General features: G+C 42.1%; 1 protein-coding gene across 4 annotated transcripts in view; it reads right to left on the reverse strand.

Annotated features, from left to right (window-relative positions):
* The window catches only part of LOC129506448 (next to BRCA1 gene 1 protein), a 32,269-nt gene that overhangs the window by 5,259 nt on the left and 6,839 nt on the right, over positions 1-20,171 (reverse strand). For 2 of the 4 annotated variants that reach the window (XM_055320236.1, XM_055320295.1), the window contains exons 3-20: positions 18,690-18,752; positions 17,785-17,803; positions 16,487-16,509; positions 13,073-13,264; positions 11,381-11,458; positions 10,675-10,889; positions 10,016-10,183; positions 9,525-9,734; positions 7,574-7,733; positions 7,189-7,479; positions 6,076-6,225; positions 5,514-5,589; positions 4,771-4,881; positions 4,152-4,316; positions 3,846-3,923; positions 2,038-2,443; positions 1,112-1,206; positions 393-450 (exon numbers count right to left, since the gene is read on the reverse strand). In XM_055320236.1, the coding sequence (XP_055176211.1) occupies positions 393-450; positions 1,112-1,206; positions 2,038-2,443; positions 3,846-3,923; positions 4,152-4,316; positions 4,771-4,881; positions 5,514-5,589; positions 6,076-6,225; positions 7,189-7,479; positions 7,574-7,733; positions 9,525-9,734; positions 10,016-10,183; positions 10,675-10,889; positions 11,381-11,458; positions 13,073-13,264; positions 16,487-16,509; positions 17,785-17,803; positions 18,690-18,752 (2,558 nt within the window). The remainder of the gene's footprint in view (positions 1-392; positions 451-1,111; positions 1,207-2,037; positions 2,444-3,845; positions 3,924-4,151; positions 4,317-4,770; positions 4,882-5,513; positions 5,590-6,075; positions 6,226-7,188; positions 7,480-7,573; positions 7,734-9,524; positions 9,735-10,015; positions 10,184-10,674; positions 10,890-11,380; positions 11,459-13,072; positions 13,265-16,486; positions 16,510-17,784; positions 17,804-18,689; positions 18,753-20,171) is intronic. The other 2 variants (XM_055320422.1, XM_055320360.1) reach the window with 2 other exon arrangements.

Here is a 20,171-nt window from a genome sequence, read left to right on the forward strand (position 1 = left end):
GGCTTGACCTTCTTGCCTTCTCTTTTGGTACTAAGGTGAGCTGAATTTGAGAACACTGGTCTGGAATACGGAAACTTTTTCTTTCCCCAAAGATTCTATTTTTTTTTAAGTAATCTCTACACCCAATGTGGGGCTCAAACTCATAACCCAAGATCGAGTTACATGCTCTACAGACTGAGCCAGCCAGGTATCCTGGAATGTGAACACTCTTAAATATAACTGTAGCCCTCTGTTCAGTGGTGCTCACAAGCATCAGAAGAAATAAGAACAAGAAGGAATGATGGCTCTCCTTTGCCCTCTGGAGGTGGCACATGCTTTGAGAAGCTTATTTAAGCAGAAGCAGTATTAGGATATCCACCTGCTTCTGAAGAGGCTGCACAAGGTCCAGTTACCTTGAGTGGTCATAGCTCTTCTGTCTGCTGTTTACAAGTCCTGATGAGCCTCTGGGCTCTAAAAGCAAAAGAGCTATTGGTTAGAAGCAGCATCCACAAGTGCCTACTGTTTCTCACTCAGAGTGAGTCTAGTTTTGAGAGGCAAGCAGCAATCTGATCACAGCACTTAGTCTTTTTTTTGGGGGTCGGATTTCGCAAGTGGTTTTAAGTGATAAGAAAGAACTATCCAGAATGCGATGCAAGGTGACTATTTATTGAGCCAGAAAAACTCGGTCTATAATCTTATCAACCCATTTATTAGTTTCAAAATACTTTTGGGGTTTTGTTTTTGTGATTAAGAGTGGGAAGTGACTTTGAAGGTTTACTAACAACTTCAAGGTGCTATTCTCCTTAATTTGGAGATAAGAAAACACCCCGTGGGTTTTATGACTGTGCTGAACTGCTTCAAGGTCACACAGTGAGGAAAGGTGGAGCTGGGCCTGAAACCTAGACTAGTCTAGCACCACAGTCTGTATTCTTTCCACTGTAGCACAATGCCCACCTCTGTGAGGTCTCATTTAATAAATATTAAGCTGGAGAACAGAAAAGGAGGGAGGGCCACAGAAAAAAGGGCAAGTTTCTGAATAATGCCAAGAATCACAAAGACACAATGCCTATTTATGCCTGGTGTCATCAGACACAAGCACAGAAAAAGACATCAAGTGCAGGCTGGTCATTACCTCCTCTGATCTGATCAGGGACTGAAGAAACTTCTGGTATGATAACTGGTAAATCCACTCCCGGGGAACCATCAGGCTGTGCACAAGGAGGGCTCCTTTCAGAAAGACACAATATTGAAAGTCAGTTGAAAAGGCACCTATGGGAACACTGGAGAAACAGTGGACGTGGCACAGCAGTACCAGATTCTCTATAAAGGCTTCACTTTTCTGATCCAGATCTCATGTCTGAAGTAGGGATCAGGTAGAAAGGGCTCACTCTACTGGTTTTCCTTTTCAGTCATAGTCAACCTGGAGAGAGACCAGCTTCAGTTGGGTGGCTCCACGCCTACATCAAGTGGTACTAATAAAGGGAAATGTTTAGCTCCCTGAGAGTGGTTTAAATCCTAGTTAAGGCTCCACCATCTGCCATGCCACAACAGAGCAATGACACACACAAATTAATAGATAATGAAAAATAATTGTACTCTCATTTTAGAATATGTGTTTTTTATAATAGATTAAACATCCTATTATACTTTGGGTTAACAAGAAAATGCATTTTTGCTGTCTTTATCCATGCGTCAATAGAGTGGGGAAGGAAGGTCCAGGGATGTATTTCAAAACTGGCTCTCTTAGATCCAGGGTTCCAACAGCAAAAGCAAAAAAAAACCCCTAAAACAAACCAAACCAAACCAAACCAAAAACTGGCTCTCAACAATCAAAACAGAAGTAGACAGACTATACAAAGATAATTAAGAATAAGCACAGCTTTAAATTCAGAATCCACAAATTCTGGGAAATACAGCTTTTATTCATCTAAATTCAGGCTTTCCTATGGGAAATAATCTCTTCCCATTCTGACAAACAAAACAGGTTCTGAGATCAAGTTGTTTCCTCTCTATTCCACCTGTAAAGAAGAGCCCAGCTGAGTGGGGTGTGGATGGTACCTGGACAGTTGTGGTGGAGGCCCCACCACCTCTGGGGTCAGAGGTACTGTGTCCAGAGTCTGTGAGGTCATGAGGATGTCATTGATGCTCTGCCCCTGCAGCTGGTTCTCCCCTTCAGCGAGCCTCTCCCCAGCCTCAACCCCAGGTTCACCTTCAGCCCCTCGCTCTAGGCCTGGCTGTGAGAGTGCAGAGCTGTACATGGAGTCGCCCAGGGGACGACTAGTGTCAAAGCACTCAGGCAGGATGATGATGTAATCCTCTGAAGAAGTAGAGGACTGACTCTGAACTTCATCTTTGAGCTCATCCTCCTCTTCCTCCTCCTCCTCGATGACAGCTTCTTTGGTGTTATGGACAACATCCTCCTGTTCATCTCCAAGTGGTCCCTCTTCAGGGGAAGCAGATTTCACTAGAGGATGAGAGCAATCAATTTTCAGCTATAAGCTACAATCATGAAAGCCAGAGTAGAGGGATGGCCAGAGGGAAGGGCTGCTGCTAGAACCACTTGTGGCCACATTAAAAGTCTGAAGCCTAAGCAAAGCCAGAAAGAACCAAGCTCACAAGGTACAGAGAAACACCAAGGCCTCTGAGAAGCACCATGAATCTTAAAAACAAATCAAAACTGATACATTAGCTAATAGAGCTATAACAAGAGAAAACATTAAGTGGTTAGTACCACAGGGCTATACGCTTACTTTCCTCCTTTTCTTTGCAAAGTAACGGCTAGTCATGGCAGAAAATTGGCAAAGTGAGGATGACGGAATAAAGAAATATCTATAATCCTTTCAGAGATAACTACCGTGAACTTTTGTTATGCATTTGTACATAAGCGTGTGTGTGTATGAGAAATGAATGTATGTGTGTGGAAAAGGAGTGTGTGTATTTTAAACAAAAGTGAGACAAATATAGTATTTAAAGGTATAGATAAAATTTCATTATAATAAACATAAACTTTCCCACATTATATTGATGAACTAGAATTTGAATTTTTGGATAGTTCTTGAAATACACAGTATGGGCTCTACCTATCTTATATCTAGAAATTTCTGTTATAAAGGAAATTGACTACAGCAGAATTAATTAATTAAAGATTTTACTTATTTATTCGTAAGTCAGAGAGACAGAGACAGGCAAGACAGGCAGAGGGAGATGCAGGCTCCTTGTGGGGAGCTCAATGCAGGACACAATCCCAGGATCCCAGGATCATGCCCTGAGCTGAAGGCAGATGTGCAACTACTGAGCCACCCAGCGGCCCTGACTATGGCAGAATTTAACCTTGGGAAACTTAGTTTATTTAGTTTATTTTTTTATTTTTATTTATTTATTCATTGAGACACACACACACACAGAGGCAGAGACACAGGCAGAGGGAGAAGCAGGCTCCATACAGGAAGCTTGATGCGGGACTCGATCTGGGGTCTCCAGGATTACACTCCAGGCTGCAGGCAGCGCTAAACCGCTGCGCCACAGGGGCTGCCCCAGAAATTTAGTTTAGTATTCCTGCTTCTGCCCACTATTCCTGGACTGTCTTTGTTTTGTTTTTTAAAGATTTTATTTATTTGAGAGAGAGAGAAAGTGTAGGAGCAGAGGGGGAGGAGCAGAGGGAGAGAAAGAAGCAGACTTCCTACAAGCCAGGACCCCAATGCCATGCGGGGCTCAATCCCAGGACCCTAGGATCATGACCTAAACTGAAGGCAGATGCTTAACCCACTTGAGCAACCCAGGGCACCCTGTCCTGGACTGTATCTTTGGAGAAAGAACACAACTCAGCTGCAATGGAGGTCTCTGCTGAAAAAGCTCTGTCAACTTACAGGAAGACTCCTCACTGCAGAATCCAGGCAGCACAAGTAGCTGCTGTTCCTCTGAGTTATGTAGCTGTAATTCTGCCCCTGAGAGAGTGCGAAAACGGGTTATGGTAGCAACTTTCCTCCTGAGACTATAATTAAAATAGTCATGTAGTGTGTGTGGAATCTAAAGAAACCACGATGATCATCCAAATTCTAACAAAGACCACTCAACCTCCATTCTCAGCGAAGAAGAGCACTTCTTCCTACTCAGATTGTGTAGTCATAATTCAAACACAGCCCTGCTGGGTGGGAGGACTCAGGGACACTCACTGGTCAGGGACTTCTGTCTGCAAGGTGGGTTGTGGTCTGGGGCAGCATCCAAGGTGAGGGATCGGATTACAGTCTCACACACGAATTGGGTCCCACTCAGATCATCTTCTGCTTCCTCCACTGAGGTGACATTCTGAGGCTTCCTCTTTACTGAGACGGTGGGATCTGAAAGACACAAACCTTGTCTGCACTTGGTGTTGAGGAGCTTTTTTTTTAAAAAAAAGTTTTCATTTATTTATTCATGAGAGAGAGAGAGAGAGAGAGAGAGAGAGAGAAAGAGAAAGGCAGAGGGAGAAGCAGGCTCCATGCAGGAAGCCTGATGTGGGACTCGATCCTGGGACCCCAGGATCACGCCCTGGGCCAAAGGCAGGCACCAAACTGCTGAGCCACCCAGGGATCCCTGAGTGTTGAGGAGCTTCCTCCAGTCACGTATCCATACTGATCCCATGCCATGGGACAGCTGCTATCTGTGCCATGTGAAGGTGAGGGGACTTCACAAAATGAGAGGGTACAGAAAACCCACTCACATGCTAAAGTGAGGGTAGGAGGGAATATGTGTGAAAATGGTGTAATATGGAAGGGGACAATACAAATACTTGTCAAATATTTAACCCCTTACCAGGAAGCACTTTAAATCCCGCCCCTTCGCTCTCTTCCTGAATCTGCCCCAAGCCTGGCTTCTCTATTAAAGGATTGTCATGCGGCAGAGGAGACATGCAGGGAGTCATATCTGGAGAATGAAGACAGAGGAACCATCAACCAAAAAAAAGCATCATATCATCAACAGTCAGTGTCTAGCAACAGCACCTCACAGACTTCTTGCCTCTTGCAGGACTGAAATCAATCTAGGTATGCTTGGAGGCCTGTTGTAAAGAATTTCTCCAGATCATTAGGTGCGGAAGTAACTCAGATCAATAAATACAGGAAGGATCAAAGTCATCTGGCCTGAGAAACCATGGCCAAGACGCAGGACCAGGAATGTAAAGGAATAAAAAAAATAACAATTTAAAGAAAAATGGAGAGGAGGGCTCCCCCCCAACTGTATTTTTTTAAGTAATCCCTAAACTAAATATGCAGCTTGAACTCACAACCCTGAGACCAAGAGCCATACATTCCACCAAATGAGCCAGCCAGGAGCCCTTATGGTGGGGAAGTTTTGCATAAACGTGTATTGTTGACTCTGATAGAGGACAGGGAAAAGAAGGAAAATGGACCCATGGGTGCAGTTTTAATGTCACATGGTAAGAGAAATCCTTGCCATGTATTACACCTCAGAATAAGACATTCACTACTAGAGTTTAGGCTGTAGCACTTTTGTGTCTGTTAATAAAATAAACAACATGGGTTGAATGACATTCTTACCCACGGGAGTATTGTGGGGCACTCTTTCCAACTCTTGGACAATGTTTATATCCAACAGCTCAAAGGACAACAGGTCCTAAGGACAAAAAGGGCAATGTTAGGCTACCTGCAGTGGATGCTTGAGCCAGGTTTTGTCTTGAGGGGACTTGTAAGTTACTTAGCTCCACACTTTCCTGGACTCTGTTCAAATTCATGCCTCACCTCAGTCAAGGGAAATCAAGAAAAGTGGGATGGGGACGAGACGTTCAAATACCCAAGGGGCAGGAAAGAGAGAAAATGCAGTGGGGGTCAAAGTGAACTCAAAAAGCAGAAATGCAGAGGCAACTAAAGGGAAGCTGTGGGGAAGCCCAAGACGGAGTTCCTGATTCAGAGAAGAAACATTTAGTTAAGAGGCTTGCTTCCACAGGTGATCCCCTTGCCATTCGAGGCATATGATCGAAGTGGGCCAATCTCTAACTTGTGGGACACTGCCCTGTGGCTTTACCACCTTCTCCTCAAGAGGGTAAGGACTCTTTTTCCATAACCTTTTGTCCCTTGCCCCCCAAAGTGTTCAATCTTCTACCTGGGCAGTCAGAAGGTCCACAGATGGGATGTAGAGCTCTCTCTCGCTGGCCACATTTTTTGTCTTCTGTGGGATGCAGGTTCCTGTCTCTTTGGTCTGCTCAGTCACTTCATCAAGCTGAATTTCTTCTTTAGCCAGAAGAAAAGCTTCCTGTACAGACAAACCGTTAGGACAAATTTTAGGCTCTCAACTGAACTCAGAAGGTAAGTGTACAGTTGCCTCCCTAAAAACCAAAACACTATGGCACCTCTACATTTTTAAAAATTTATTTTGAGATCATTTTAGATTTTTTTTAATTTTATTTATTTATGATAGTCACGCAGAGAGAGAGAGGCAGAGACACAGGGCGAGGGAGAAGCAGGCTCCATGCACCGGGAGCCCGACGCGGGACCCGATCCCGGGTCTCCAGGATTGAGCCCCAGGCCAAAGGCAGGCGCTAAACCGCTGCGCCACCCAGGGATCCCCGAGATCATTTTAGATTTAGAGAAAAGTTGCAAAATAAATTTTTGCAAGTGAGGGTAGGTGAGGGGGGAAGAAAAAAAATACTACCCCCTAATAAAGAGAAGTTGCTTAAACAAACTACAGTAACTAAAAACAAGAGCAAGATTTCATTAGTATTTAGGGAACATATGCATGGGATGTTCAGGAGAGATGAGTGTTAAGGAGCAAAGCCATCAGTCCAGGGCAGCCCTGGTGGCGCAGCGGTTTAGCACTGCCTGCAGCCCAGGGCGTGATCCTGGAGACCCTGGATCGAGTGCCACATCAGGCTCTCTGCGTGGAGCCTGCTTCTCCCTCTGCCTGTGTCTCTGCCTCTCTCTCTCTCTGTCTCTCTCATGAATAAAAAAAAAAAAAGCCACCAGTCCAGCTGTTCAACAGCCCTGTCTTCCCTCATGCAGCAGAGGCTGGCCAAAACATCACTATGAAGGGATGCAAAGGCACCAAGGGACAGCTGTACCAAGATCCTAAGGACCCGCAAACAAAGCCCAAGGAATGGGCCCAATATAAGTAAGCATACTGGTGTTAGGGGGAGGAGCTACCCTTTTCCTGATTTCTGGAGGAACGACCAGCTGTGAGAGGGCTGTTGTAGCTTTAGTCGCCCCTACCAATGCTCACCTCTTGCTGGCAGGAGAGCTCATCGGCTTTGCTTGAGTGAACCATGCCCTTTTCAATGTTCTCAGGGCTCTCTGTGGAGGGGAAAGGATCCACTATGATACTGCACCAGACCCGAGGTCCAAACTGCTGGCCTTTGTGAGAAAGACGCCAATGGGAAGTATATGTTCCCTCCAAAGCTGGGGCAATGAACTCCACAGACACCACCCCTACATGGCCGGCCTTTAGGCATGGAACCAAAACATCTTTCTTTTCTGTAGAAGCCAAGGTTAAGTTTCCCCACATGAACTTGAGCTGAAAAGAACAGGGACAAGAAAAAAACAGCTTGTCAGCTGAGCACTGCCACTTCAAATTACCTCATCTTTATTCTGTGGGGGAAAAAAATTACCTTTGTGTCTCCACTCCACTTGACATTTCCTGTATTTTTCATCCTCCAGTGCTTGATAAACTTGGTTCCTGGCTGAAGATGAGTCCCATCGGGCAAATTCTCATCCACAAATGCTGCACTGAGGGTTGGCATAACTGGGGCACAGGGCTGCAAAGGGAGCCTGAACAGAAATTCAGGTAGTCACTTGTGTTGGGTATAATGGCTTCTGAATATTTAACCCTGTGGCTCAAGAGTCTGAGTAACTCTTGATGTACTAATGCATTTGCCTAAAAATAATACTAATAGGGGGTGCCTGGCTAGCTCAGTCAGTAGAGTAGACTCTTGATCTAGGAGTTATAGGTTTGAGCCTGACACTGGGGGTACGGATTACTTAAAAATAAAACCTTATAAAAATACTACTAATATAATTCCCCACATACGCACACACGCTCTCTCTCTCAAATAAATCTTTTTTTTTTTTTTTTTTTTGGCATCCCTGGTGGATCAGTGGTTTAGCACCGTCTTCAGCCCAGGGTGTGATCCTGGAGACCCGGGATTGAGTCTCACATTGGGTTCCCAGAATGGAGTGTGCTTCTCCCTCTGCCTGTCTCTGCCTCTCTGTGTGTCTCTCAAGAATAAATAAATAGAATCCTTAAACACCCCCCCCCCTTTTTTTTATTTGAGAGAGAGAACACTCGTGTGTGCACAACAAGCAGAGGAGGAAGGGATAGATGGAGAGGAAGAAGCAGACTCCCCACTGAGCACAGAGCTCAACACAGGGCTCAATCCCAGGACCCTGAGATCATGACCTGAGCTGAAGTCAGATGCTTAACTGATTGGCCACTCAGATACTCCATAAATAATCTTTTTTTTTTTTTAAAGAGTTTATTTATTTATTCATGACAGACACAGAAAGAGAGAGGCAGAGACACAGGCAGAGGGAGAAGCAGGCTCCATGCAGGGAGCCCGGTGTGAGACTCGATCCCGGGTCTCTGGAATCATACCCCAGGCCAAAGGCAGTGCTAAACCGCTGAGCCACTGGGGCTGCCCAAATAATCTTAATAAATAAATAAAAATAAAGAAGAAGACAGATTTGGGTACCTGGCTGGCTCAGTCAGTAGAGCATGCAGCTCTTGATTTCTGGGTTTTAAATTTGAGCCCCATGTTGGTTATAAAGATTAGTTAAAAATAAAATCTTAGGGGCGATTGGGTGGCTTAGTCAGTTAAGCACCTGCCATTGGCTCAGATCATGATCCCAGGGTCCTGGGATCAAGCCTCACATCGGGTTTCCTGCTCCGTGGGAAGGCTGTTTCTCCTTCTCTCTCTGCCTGCCACTCCCCCTGCTTCAGCTCACTCTCTGTCAAATAAAATCTTAAAACAAAACAAAACAAAAAACAAAAACAAACCACAATTAAAAATAAAATCTTAAAAAAAATAAAAAGACAAATCTCACTCCTGAACTGAAAAAACTTTGGTAAGAGTAATGGTCCATAAATAAGAGAACTGGAGAGCCAGGCTCTTCAAATCCCAACTGCCTCCAGTGAAGAAAGGTCATATCAACCAGTATGGAACCTCATTGGCTGCTCTAAGTGTCAACAATGACTATCAAACCACCCTTTAGAATGCTAGATCAGAGAATGGGAAGTTTTAATTCTTTCCTTTTTTTTTAAGATTTATCTGAGAGTGCGTGAGCAAGCATGTGTACACACACTAGTGAGTACACGGAGAGGGAAAGAGAAACTTCAGCAGACTTCCCATGAAGCAGGAGCCTGATAAGGGGCTCGATGTCAAGACTCTGAGATCTTGACCTGAGCTAAGTCGATGCTTAACTGACTGAGCCACTCAGGCACCCCAAGAATGGGAAGTTTGAGTCTGGGTGTTAGGGGCTGCAGATAAATAAGAGAAAACCTGATTGAAGTTCTGGTTTCGGAAGGCTGGACCTCCAGCCTAGGTGCCCCTCCCTTGGGCTTACATCAGGGTGTTTGACTGCAGCAGGCTCTCGGATCGGCCTAGAGGGGACCTGGGGCTCTGGAGTCCATGGATGGAACTCCACAGATGAATCTTCCTGTGGAGCTTAAGCTGTTTTTTGAGTTCTTTGACCTCTGCCTTTCGCTGTTTCTTCTCAGCTCGCAACCTTTGCTTTTCTGCTTTAAGAAAATTCTTGTCGACCTGTTTCTGGAGCCTGTGAGGTAACAATAAAAAGTCTTAAAAAAAAAAAAACCCAAAACCTCACAAATATTGAAGCTATTTTGAGCCACTGGTAGCCTCCATCAGTGCCAGCTTCTAGCTTAACTTCTACAGTTCTCGTTTCTGTCTCATTAGCTTCAGCTCATTGTCCCCATTATCACACATAACTAGAAATGCACAGGAACTAAGGAGACTGTCTGCAATTTGATCCCTGCCCCATCACCACAACGGAGACACCCATCAGAGAACAAGCCTCCTGTGTACTTATGTTTTTACCTGGCTTGTTCCAGAGCAGCGGGAAGACGAGGGCCAGGGAACCTTGGGTGAGAGAACGCTTCAGAAGAACCCATCACAGGTCTCCGCAACTTCAGCAGGATGTGGTTGGAGTCATGGGTATATGGCCCCGATTCACAATCTTCACAGATATTATAGGATGGGCACAGGCTGTGGGGAAAAGCATGACAAGTCCTGGTGAGACAGGAGACCAGACTTCCATACTGGCTGTATTACCAGCTGGGTGTGGTAACCTGAGCATGTCACCTGGCCATGCTCTATCTCAAGTTTCCTTATTAATAAAATGAAAGTAACAGCACTTAACATGTATCTGTTTCAAAGGACAATCTATGGGAGGAAGCAAAATATGAAAGCATTTGGAATAACAGGGTGATAATCCCTGATGATGTAATTTTGCCTTGGGGAACTTTGTCTGGTTCTGTTAGTTCAAATGCATATGTGAATACAACAACAATCTGAATAGTTACCCTTTGTATAGTATTTTTTTGTGGGTGACAAACAGCTTATTTCTAATCCAGAGCAGGTATCTATGTGTGATATCCAGAGACAGAGTATGCCCAATTTTCTGCTACCTCTCCAGATGCCAGGAAGGCCTGTTCAGAGGTCTTCTAACATGTATGCATTCCAAAGTGAGTGCTCACCTGCACTGGTAGCGCACACCAATGATCCTCCTTTGGCAGCTGTTGCAAGCAATATGCCAGTTGAACTGGTTTTCTGGCAAAAACAGCGTTTCCTCTGAAATGGGCATTGAGACTTCTGATGGACAGGAACCCAAGGACGGGTTCTGGAGGACAAGCTTCTCACGTAATTTCTGTTCAAGTTTCTCAACCGTTTCTTTAACTACTTGTTCTCGGAACTAGAATACAGAGCAGATTAACGGGAAAAAAACCTCAGTTCCAACATTGGAAAAACGTCTGAAGATATCAAATAGACCAGACACCTCACCATCTCTGGTGTAAGAACATCATAAACTGCTACTAACTACTGAACACATGGACAGAAATGTAACAAAAGAAGTTCTATTCTTTCCATGGGTACACTGAGGATACCAAAAAAAATGATTGTTGTGATGAGTAGGTTTCTAACCTCTTTCTTCCTTCTAACCTAAGCACAGAGATTTGTTCCTTTCCCTTACATCCTTAGAATAAGGCTCCCTCTTTTTCTGATACATCCCTATAGAAGTTAGGAGCTTTCTGGACTAGATTTACTCTAGTTTAGAAATGATTAGCTATACTCTTCATTCATCTGCCCCAGAGGCAGCAGCCGTGTGGGTTGAGCTTTCTATTTCTTCCACACTTCACCTGTGCCAACACAGCTGCTAAAGCCTACTCCAGAGAGAACACTCACTGTCTCCAGGTAGCTTGTGAACCAGTCTGGGGGCTTGTCCTGAGGCTGGTCTGTGTCACGGGAAGCAAGTGGAAACTGCTGCAAGGAAACACAACCCAAGATCTTAGAGAAAATATTTTTTTCTTCTGTTTGAAATAACTATTTTTTTAAAAAGATTTTAAATTTTTTTTAAGTAATCTCTATACCCAATGTGGGGTTCGACCTCACAACCCTGAGATCAAGAGTCGCATATTCTACCAACTGAGCCAGCCAGGCACCCTATTTAAAATAATTTTCCTGAAAAAAAAAATTTCCTGAAATGTAGTACTTTGAGGTTTCTTTTTTGTCAAATAATATAATCGTATGGCCAAAAAAACCTAATAAAGGATGCCTGGTTGGCTCAGTGATTGTCTGCCTTCAGCTCAGGTCCATGATCCCAGAGACCTGGGATCAAGCCCCATGTGGGGCTCTCTGCTCAGTGGGAAGCCTACTTCTCCCTCTCCCTCCCCCCAACTTGTGCTCTCTCACTCAAATAAAGAAAATAAATAAAATATTTTTTAAAAGTATGAAGAAGCATACAAGGAAAATAAAGTTTATCATCCTATTGCCCTCTCTCCAGAAGTAACCAGTTAAGTTTCTTTTCTTTTTTATTTAATTTATTTTTATTTTTTTAAAAGATTTTATTTATTCATAGAGAGAGAGAGAGAGAGAGAGAGAGAGAGAAAGAGGCAGGCAGAGACACAGGCAGAGGGAGAAGCAGGCTCCATGCAGGGAGCCAGACATGGGACTCCATCCCAGGTCTCCAGGATCACACCCCAAGCTGCAGGCGGCGCTAAACCATGGCACCACGGGGGCTGCCCTTCTTTTCTTTTTTAAAGGCTTTTTTTTCATTCATTTGTCAGAGATACAGAGAAAGAGAGAGAACACAAGCAATGGGGAGTGGCAGGCAGAGGGAGAAGCAGGCTCCACACTGAGCAAGGAGCCCAACTTGGGGCTTAATCCCAGGGTCCTGAGCTGAAGGCAGATGCCCAACTGACTGAGTCACCCAGGCATCCCCAGTTACCAGTTTCAAATAGGCAGAGGGGCATCTGCCTTTGGCTCAGGACATGATCTTGAGGTTCTGAGACCAAGCCCTATATTGGGCTCCCTGCTCAGCAAGAAGTCTGCTTCTCCCTCTGCCCCTCTCTCCGGCCCTCCCCACTTGTGCTCTCTATTCTACCCCTCAAATAAATAAATAAATAAAATTAAGGGATGCCTGGGTGGCTCAGTGGTTTAGCATCTGCCTTTGGCTCAGGGCATGATCCCTGAGTCCTGGGACGGAGTCTCTCACTAGGCTCTGCTTCTCCCTCTGCCTATGTCTCTGACTCTATCATTAATAAATAAATAAATTTAAAAAAATAAAAAAGGGATGCCTGGGTGGCTCAGCGGTCGAGCATCTGTTTTGGCTCAGGGAATGATCCTGGGATCCTGGGATCAAGTCCTGCATCTGGTTCCCTGCATGGGGCCTCCTCCCTCTGCCTGTGTCTCTGTGTCTCTGCCTCTATGTGGTCTCTCATGAATAAATACATAAAATCTTAAAAAAGAAAAAAAAAAGTCAGGCAGAGATGGTAACAATAATTCCCAAATCTTTAATGGACAATTCAAATGTTATACCGGAGACAATGAGACAGAAGGCTAGAAAAACTGTAGAGACAGGTCCTATTCCCTTCATACCTGTGCTGCAGGCTCCTCTGGGGTCTTCATGTCTGATCCTAAGACCTTCACTAGTGACGAATAATGTGCAAGTGGCTTCTTCCCTGCCCTCAGGACTGGCCGTTTTTCTGGTACAGCTGGTGGCGGGGCTTCATCAACACGGGAGCCTTCATGGACTTGCATCTGCAGTTGGTTTCCCTGCTTAACTGCCATCTGAAAGCATATGGTATGAAATAAAAACATTGTGTGATTCTTCTTTCCCAAATGAAATCTCAAAGACATTTAAACAGAACAGGTATGGTGAATTATGCTGAAAATATCAGGATTCACCTTTATTAAATCACATGGTATATAATATGTAATAGCCCACTGTTTTTTACCAAAATGTTAACTAGGAATGGTTTTATTATCAAAAACACAAAAGTAGATTTAGGATAGCACTTTATTATGTGAGATATTCTCACTGACTAGGTTAATACTTTTCTGTTAAACTGGTTTTTTTTTTTTTAATTTTTATTTATTTATGATAGTCACAGAGAGAGAAAGAGAGAGAGGCAGAGACACAGGCAGAGGGAGAAGCAGGCTCCATGCACCGGGAGCCCGATGTGGGATTCGATCCCGGGTCTCCAGGATCGCGCCCTGGGCCAAAGGGAGGCGCCAAACCGCTGCACCACCCAGGGATCCCTAAACTGGTTTTTATGTAGGACAGCACTTAGGGATTTGAATTCCAACTTTTAAAAAAAATCAATCCTAGACTACCAGAACCCAAGAAACTTAAAGTTATATCCTATAACTAAGCATTTATTTTTCTAATAGTATTTTGGGAAGCATGGTTGAGTGGTTACCTCTTTTGAAAGAGCATCTTCTTAAAAATCCTATTTTGAAAACTCTACTTCAAGGAACATTTGAGGTTCCATGAAGGTTCTCCAGTGTCCAAAAAGAGATTAGGGGTCAAGTCTATCAGTTTTAGCTCTCCCCCTTTGTAATCCAGTGATAAGGAGAACTGTTCTTTTATCTATTTTTACACATCAGGCTTTTAAGCTTCCATTTAAAAATAGCATTCTATGCCCAAAAAGTTTGAAAGGTATTATTTTAAGATGGGGATCAGCAAATTTTCTTAAAGGGTCACGTAAATATTTTAGGCTTGCAGGCCATATGGTCTCTGCTCAAGTCTGCACAAAAGCAGCCACAGACAGTATGTAGTCGGCATGGCTGGGTTCCACTGAAACTTTATTTATAAAAGCATATGGCTGGCCCACTGGCTAGTTTGCCAACCCTTATTCTAGACCATAAGCCAAGAAGCTGATAGTAAACTGTATGGTACACCTGTGGAAAAAAATTGCTCAAGAAATCACTACAATGAAATGTGTCAACATATAAACATGGGATCTTAAGTATCATATAGCAAATACTATGTAAAAATGTCTATAAAAAGTCTTGCTTCCTTTTTTTTTTTTAAAGATTTATTTATTTATTTATTTATTCATGAGAGAGATAGAGAGAGGCAGAGACACAGGCAGAGGGAGAAGCAGGCTCCATGCAGGGAGCCCAACGTGGGACTCGATCCCGGGACTCCAGGATTGTGCCCTGGGTCAAAGGCAGGCGCTAAACCGCTGAGCCACCCAGGGATCCCCAAAAGTCTTGCTTCCTGAGACAGGGAGGCTTATATAACATCCAGGTTCCAGAGGTCTGAGATTTTTTTTTTTTTTTTTTTTAGAGTGAGCGAGCTGCATGCATGCATGCATGTGAATAGGGTGGTGGAGGGAGGAGCAGAGGGAGAGTGACCAGCAGGCTCTCTGTGCGCAGCAGGGCTGGATCCCAGCACCCTGAGATCAGGATCTGAGCATAAGGCAGACTGAGCCACCTAGGCACCCCCTGGGGTCTGAGGTTACTGACTAAACAGGCAAACAGTGATTATGGGAAAGAGAGGAAACCTGTAGAAGACTTTTTTTTAGTGAAACTACTGTAGCTTCTGAGAATAGAGAAAGAGAAAAGCGAGGAGTAGGACAAGGGTGAAAGTGTGTGGGGGACAGCATGTTACAACAGCTTAAAAGCAAAGAAGAGATGGGGTGCCTGGGTGGTCCAGCTGGGTTAGCAGCCAACTCCTGATTTTGCGGTCTTGAGATCAAGCCCCAAGTTGGGCTCTGCACTGGGGGGGAGGAACCTGCTTAAGATTCTCCCTCTGCCCCAGCCCCTGGCAGCCATGTGCTCTCTCTCAAAAAAACAAACAAAAACAAACAAACAAAAAAACCCAAAACAAAACAAAAAACAACCAAAGAGGAAATAGGAAGACCACATGGAAACTGGGGAAGAAGGAAACTGTGAAGCATGAGATTACTAAGAGATGAATATCTCAACTAAGAGAAACCAAGGAAGGGCCTGAATGTCCAAAATGAAGAGACTAGCTGGTAAATAAGGATTTCTTAGTAAAAAAACAAGACTGGTTAAACTGTTGAATCAAGTGGCACCCACAATGGCAATCTTGACCCGGCAACAAAAAGAGTAAATTCAACTCCCAATTAAAGAAGTATCTTGCCTTGGGGCACCTAGGTGGCTCAGTTACGCATTCGACTTTTTTTTTTTAAGATATTTATTTTATTTATTTATTTATTTATTTATTTATTTATTTATTCATTCATTCATTCATTCATTCATTCATTCATGAGAAACACAGAGAGAGAGGCAGAAACCTAGGCAGAGGGAGAAGCAGGCTCCATGCAGGAAGTCCAATGTGGGACTCGATTCTAGGCATCTGAGGTCATGCCCTAAGTCAAAGGCAGACACTCAACTGCTGAGCCACCCAGGTGTCCCAGGATTTGACCAACTTTTGATCTCAGCTCAGATCTTGATCTCAGGTTTGTGAATTCAAGCCTCACTTTGGGCTCCACAATGGGCGTGGAGGCTACTTTAAAAAAAAATTTTTTTTTTCCCTCCCTAAACCAAAAGTGATTACAGAAAAGAGTTGAAAAAAAAAAAAAAAAAGAGTTGAGTCAAGGACTAGAAGTTCATAAAGATAATGAAACTTTAAAGAAAGAAGATGAAAAATATGAACCAGAAAGCATCATTTCACAGTTATTTTTATTTTTTAACTTTTTTTTTTTTTTAAGCAGGCTCCACACCCAGTGTGGAGTCCAGTGTGGGGCTGGAACCCACAATTCAGACACCCAAATGACTAAGCACCCAGGTGTCCTTTGTATTTTTAAATGCTATGATGGTGAGGCTAAGACCAGAAATGACAGAGAACAGTAACTAGAAAGAACCTTTACATCAGGGGTTTCCTTTTACTGAGTGGTATGCCCTACACTCACAATCTCTCTAAAAATCCATTTTGCTGTATTTCATTAGTTTCTCCCCATGGCTAATGGAATTCAGGTTCAAGTTTTAGTCAATAAATATTTTTAAAATTATTTGAAAGTAAGATGAAATGACCATTACCTTAAGTGCTTCCTCATACTCTCCTAAAAAGACAAAGAATATAGATTGTGATATTTCTTCACCAGCCCAAAAGATTGTAAGTACAGCCAACCCTTACTTTTAAGAATATTTTGCTTATAATCCTTATACATGAACAACTACTACCTTTTTGCTGACAAACTCCCTTCCCATCCCATTGCAAATAGAAACTACTTGTAGATTAGTTCTCCCTCTTAAGTCCCTTCCCTCTCTGCTATTGGAGCCTTCCAGCTATGAAACTTCAATCCAGCTGCCTTGCACTATGTTTAGTGAATGAAGCTCAGGACACAAGGGAGTTCATAGGTAGAATTAATATAGACAGACCTCAAACATATGTAAGTTTGATTCTAGACCACCGCAATAAAGCGAGTATTGCAAAAAAGTAAAATGAATTTTTTCGTTTCCCAGGGCACATAAAAATTATGCTTATATTACCTGAAATCTATTAAGTGTGTAATAGCATTAAGTCTAAAAAAAGATACGTACCTTAATTTAAAAAAACTTTGTTGCTAAAAAATGCTATCATCTGAGCTTTTAACAAGTCATAATTACTGATCACAGACCATAATATATATAATAACGAAAAAATATGAAATATTGTGAAAATTGCCAAAATGTGACAGAGTGAGCAAATGCTGTTGGAAAAAGTGATGCAGGGTTGCCAGAAACCTTCAAAAAAATTTTTTTTAAAGGAGGATCTTAAAGCATAATAAAGCAAAGTGCAATAAAATATATATATATATATATATATATATATATATATATATATATATATATAAAACTGTCATTAAAGCTGGTTAAAATAAGCTTTTGAGGGGCTAGCCTGGGAACCTAACCTTCAAATAGAATATTGTTCTTATGGGAAAAGGTGCTCCAAGCTCTGACAACCATTTTATAAAAAAGTTCTAGAATACCACTTTGTATGTTCATAAGTTGACATTAACATATATACGAAGTCAGGGACACAGGCAACACCAGAAATGGAGTTGTATATGTTGAACTGGGAGGCATATTTTCAGAAGATTAGCATCTTAATATAAGAGAATCTTCCATTAAAGCTGTCCTTAGGTTCCCATCAAAGGCACTAATCTATATATAAAATAAAAATCTGTGATGTAACTAATGCCCATGGCTGAGTGAGTGCAATGTCCATTTACTGTATAGTAAATTCCACTCTAAAATAAATATTGCAGCAAGATCTGAGGGTAAATGGAAATGTGTATGCTCATGAACAGACTATGGCTTATAAATAAAGCTGAGCAGCCTTCTCAGGAACTCACCTTGACTGTTGATGGATACCTGTAAAATGACAAAACAACAGTGCATTATAAACTTTCTGATAATTGACCATTTTTATTACTAGGACCATCCTCACAGATAAGGTGTAGAATCTCAGATTGGGGTTCAGCTTTTCTAGAATCATGAACTATCTGTGAATGATAATTGAGGACTTTTTTTGCTTAAGTACTGTATCCGCCTTTTATTTCAGGTATATTAAGGGCAGCATAATACAGCAAATAAGAGCTTGGGCTCTGGAGCCAGAAGGTATGGAATGAACCCCCACTCTGCTATTTCCAAGCTTTTGCGCTTCTGGGCAAGTTACTTAGCCTCTCTGGGCCTCAGTTTCCTCAAAGAAAGCTAATAACAGCTAATAACAAAAGACAGCTAATAACATAATACCTAATACATAGTATTATTACTAGCCTGACATGCTGTAACCACTCAATAAAGGTTTGCCATTATTTTTGTTATAAGCTAAATGACAGCTTGTGATATATTTGAACCATATCACTATATAGTTTTAAGAGTTATCTCTCAAATTTCCTTCTTCAATGTTGCTTATTTCTCAACTCCATTTCACATGCCACAGTCAGCTTGGAACATCAATTATCAAGTACATTTAAAGTACCACACAAACAAGAAAAACACTAGTCTGAACTCTTCGATCTGCCGTCACTCTTTTTTTTTTTTTAATTTATTTATGATAGTTACACACACACAGAGAGAGAGAGAGAGAGAGAGAGAGAGAGAGAGGCAGAGACACAGGCAGAGGGAGAAGCAGGCTCCATGCACCGGGAGCCCGATGTGGGATTCGATCCTGGGTCTCCAGGATCTCTACCGTCACTCTTGAGAAATAAGATCCTTATTCAGGATAACTAGCCATGGGTATCATCATATACTTTACCTCTTCATTTTCCTCATCCAGGTATTTTATTTGAATAGTGGTCAGATCAAATGAAACTTTTACCTGCAAATGAAATGTACATCCTATATGATCAAGATATCAAAAAGGCAGGTTATAACAGAAACTCAGAAGTCATAAAAGAAAAGATGGGCCTATTACATAAAAATTAAACATTTAAATGGCATAAAAGAAGAAAACTATGTACAAAGTCAAAAGACAAAGAACAGATGAGGAGAAATATTTACAACTCATAACAAAGGCCCATTATCCATAATACACAAAGACCATCTGCAAAACTGCTAATCGTTAAGATTAACAACCCAGGTAAAGTGGGCAAAAATGTATAGAGATTTCATACAAGAGAAATCAGAAACAAATATATGAAAAGACATTCAACAACCTTTACGGTAGGTAGAAAAATGCAAATTTAAACAATGAGATGCCATCTTAACAGAATGGTAAAGAAATTTTAAAGCCATAACATCCAATGTTGTCAAATATTCAGGGCATTGTCATAATTTTTCTCTTCTTTAATTAAAGATTTTATTTTATTTTATTTTAAAGATTTTATTTATTTAGTCATTCATTTATTTATTTATGAGAGTGAGTGACCAGCATGAGCAGGGGGAGGAGCAGAGGGAGAGGGAGAAGCAGACTCCCTGCAAGAGCAGTGAGCCCAGATGCAGGGCTTGATCCCAGGACCCTGGGATCATGACCTGAGCTGAAGGCAGACTCTCAATGAACTGAGCCACCCAGGGGCTTCTTGTCATACATTTCTATGAGGTGCTACAATTGTTCTGCAAAGCACCTGGCAGGATCTATTATAATTTAAAAATATGTGCATTATGACTCATTAATGTTTCTTTGGCAACTTTATCCTACAGAACAGTGCATAGGTTATATAGACAAGGAGACCTCTCTTATAGTCTACTTCAAGTGGTCAAAAGCAAAACAACAACAACAAAACCCTTTTGACCTTGAAGGCGCTGAGTAAGTGAAATAACAATAATGAACTTATAGATACAGACAACACATTGCTGGTTACCAGAGGGTGTGGGAGGTGGGTGAAACAGGTAAATGTCTCAAAAGGGTACAAACTTCAGTTATAAAATAAGTAAGTCCTGGGGATGTAATGTACAGCATGGTGAATACAGTTAATACTGTGCTGTACAGCTGAAAGTTGCTGAGAGAGTAGATCTTAAAAGTTCTCATCACAAGAAAAAAATGGTAACTACATGTGGTGACAGATGTTTACTAGACTTATGATCATTTTGGAAAATATACAAATATAGAATTGTTATGCTATACACCTGAAACCTATATAAAGTTATAGGGCAGTTATACCTCAATTAAAAAAATAAAAATAATTTTTAAGTAAGAAATGGTTAAATTATGGTATGACAACATCAAAATACTGTGGATAATCCATAGCCTTATTATTATTATTTTTAATTTTTATTTATTTATGATAGTCACACACAG

The sequence above is a fragment of the Nyctereutes procyonoides genome, unplaced genomic scaffold, assembly GCF_905146905.1.
Source record: "Nyctereutes procyonoides isolate TBG_1078 unplaced genomic scaffold, NYPRO_anot_genome, whole genome shotgun sequence".
In the NCBI taxonomy this organism is placed as follows: domain Eukaryota; kingdom Metazoa; phylum Chordata; class Mammalia; order Carnivora; family Canidae; genus Nyctereutes; species Nyctereutes procyonoides.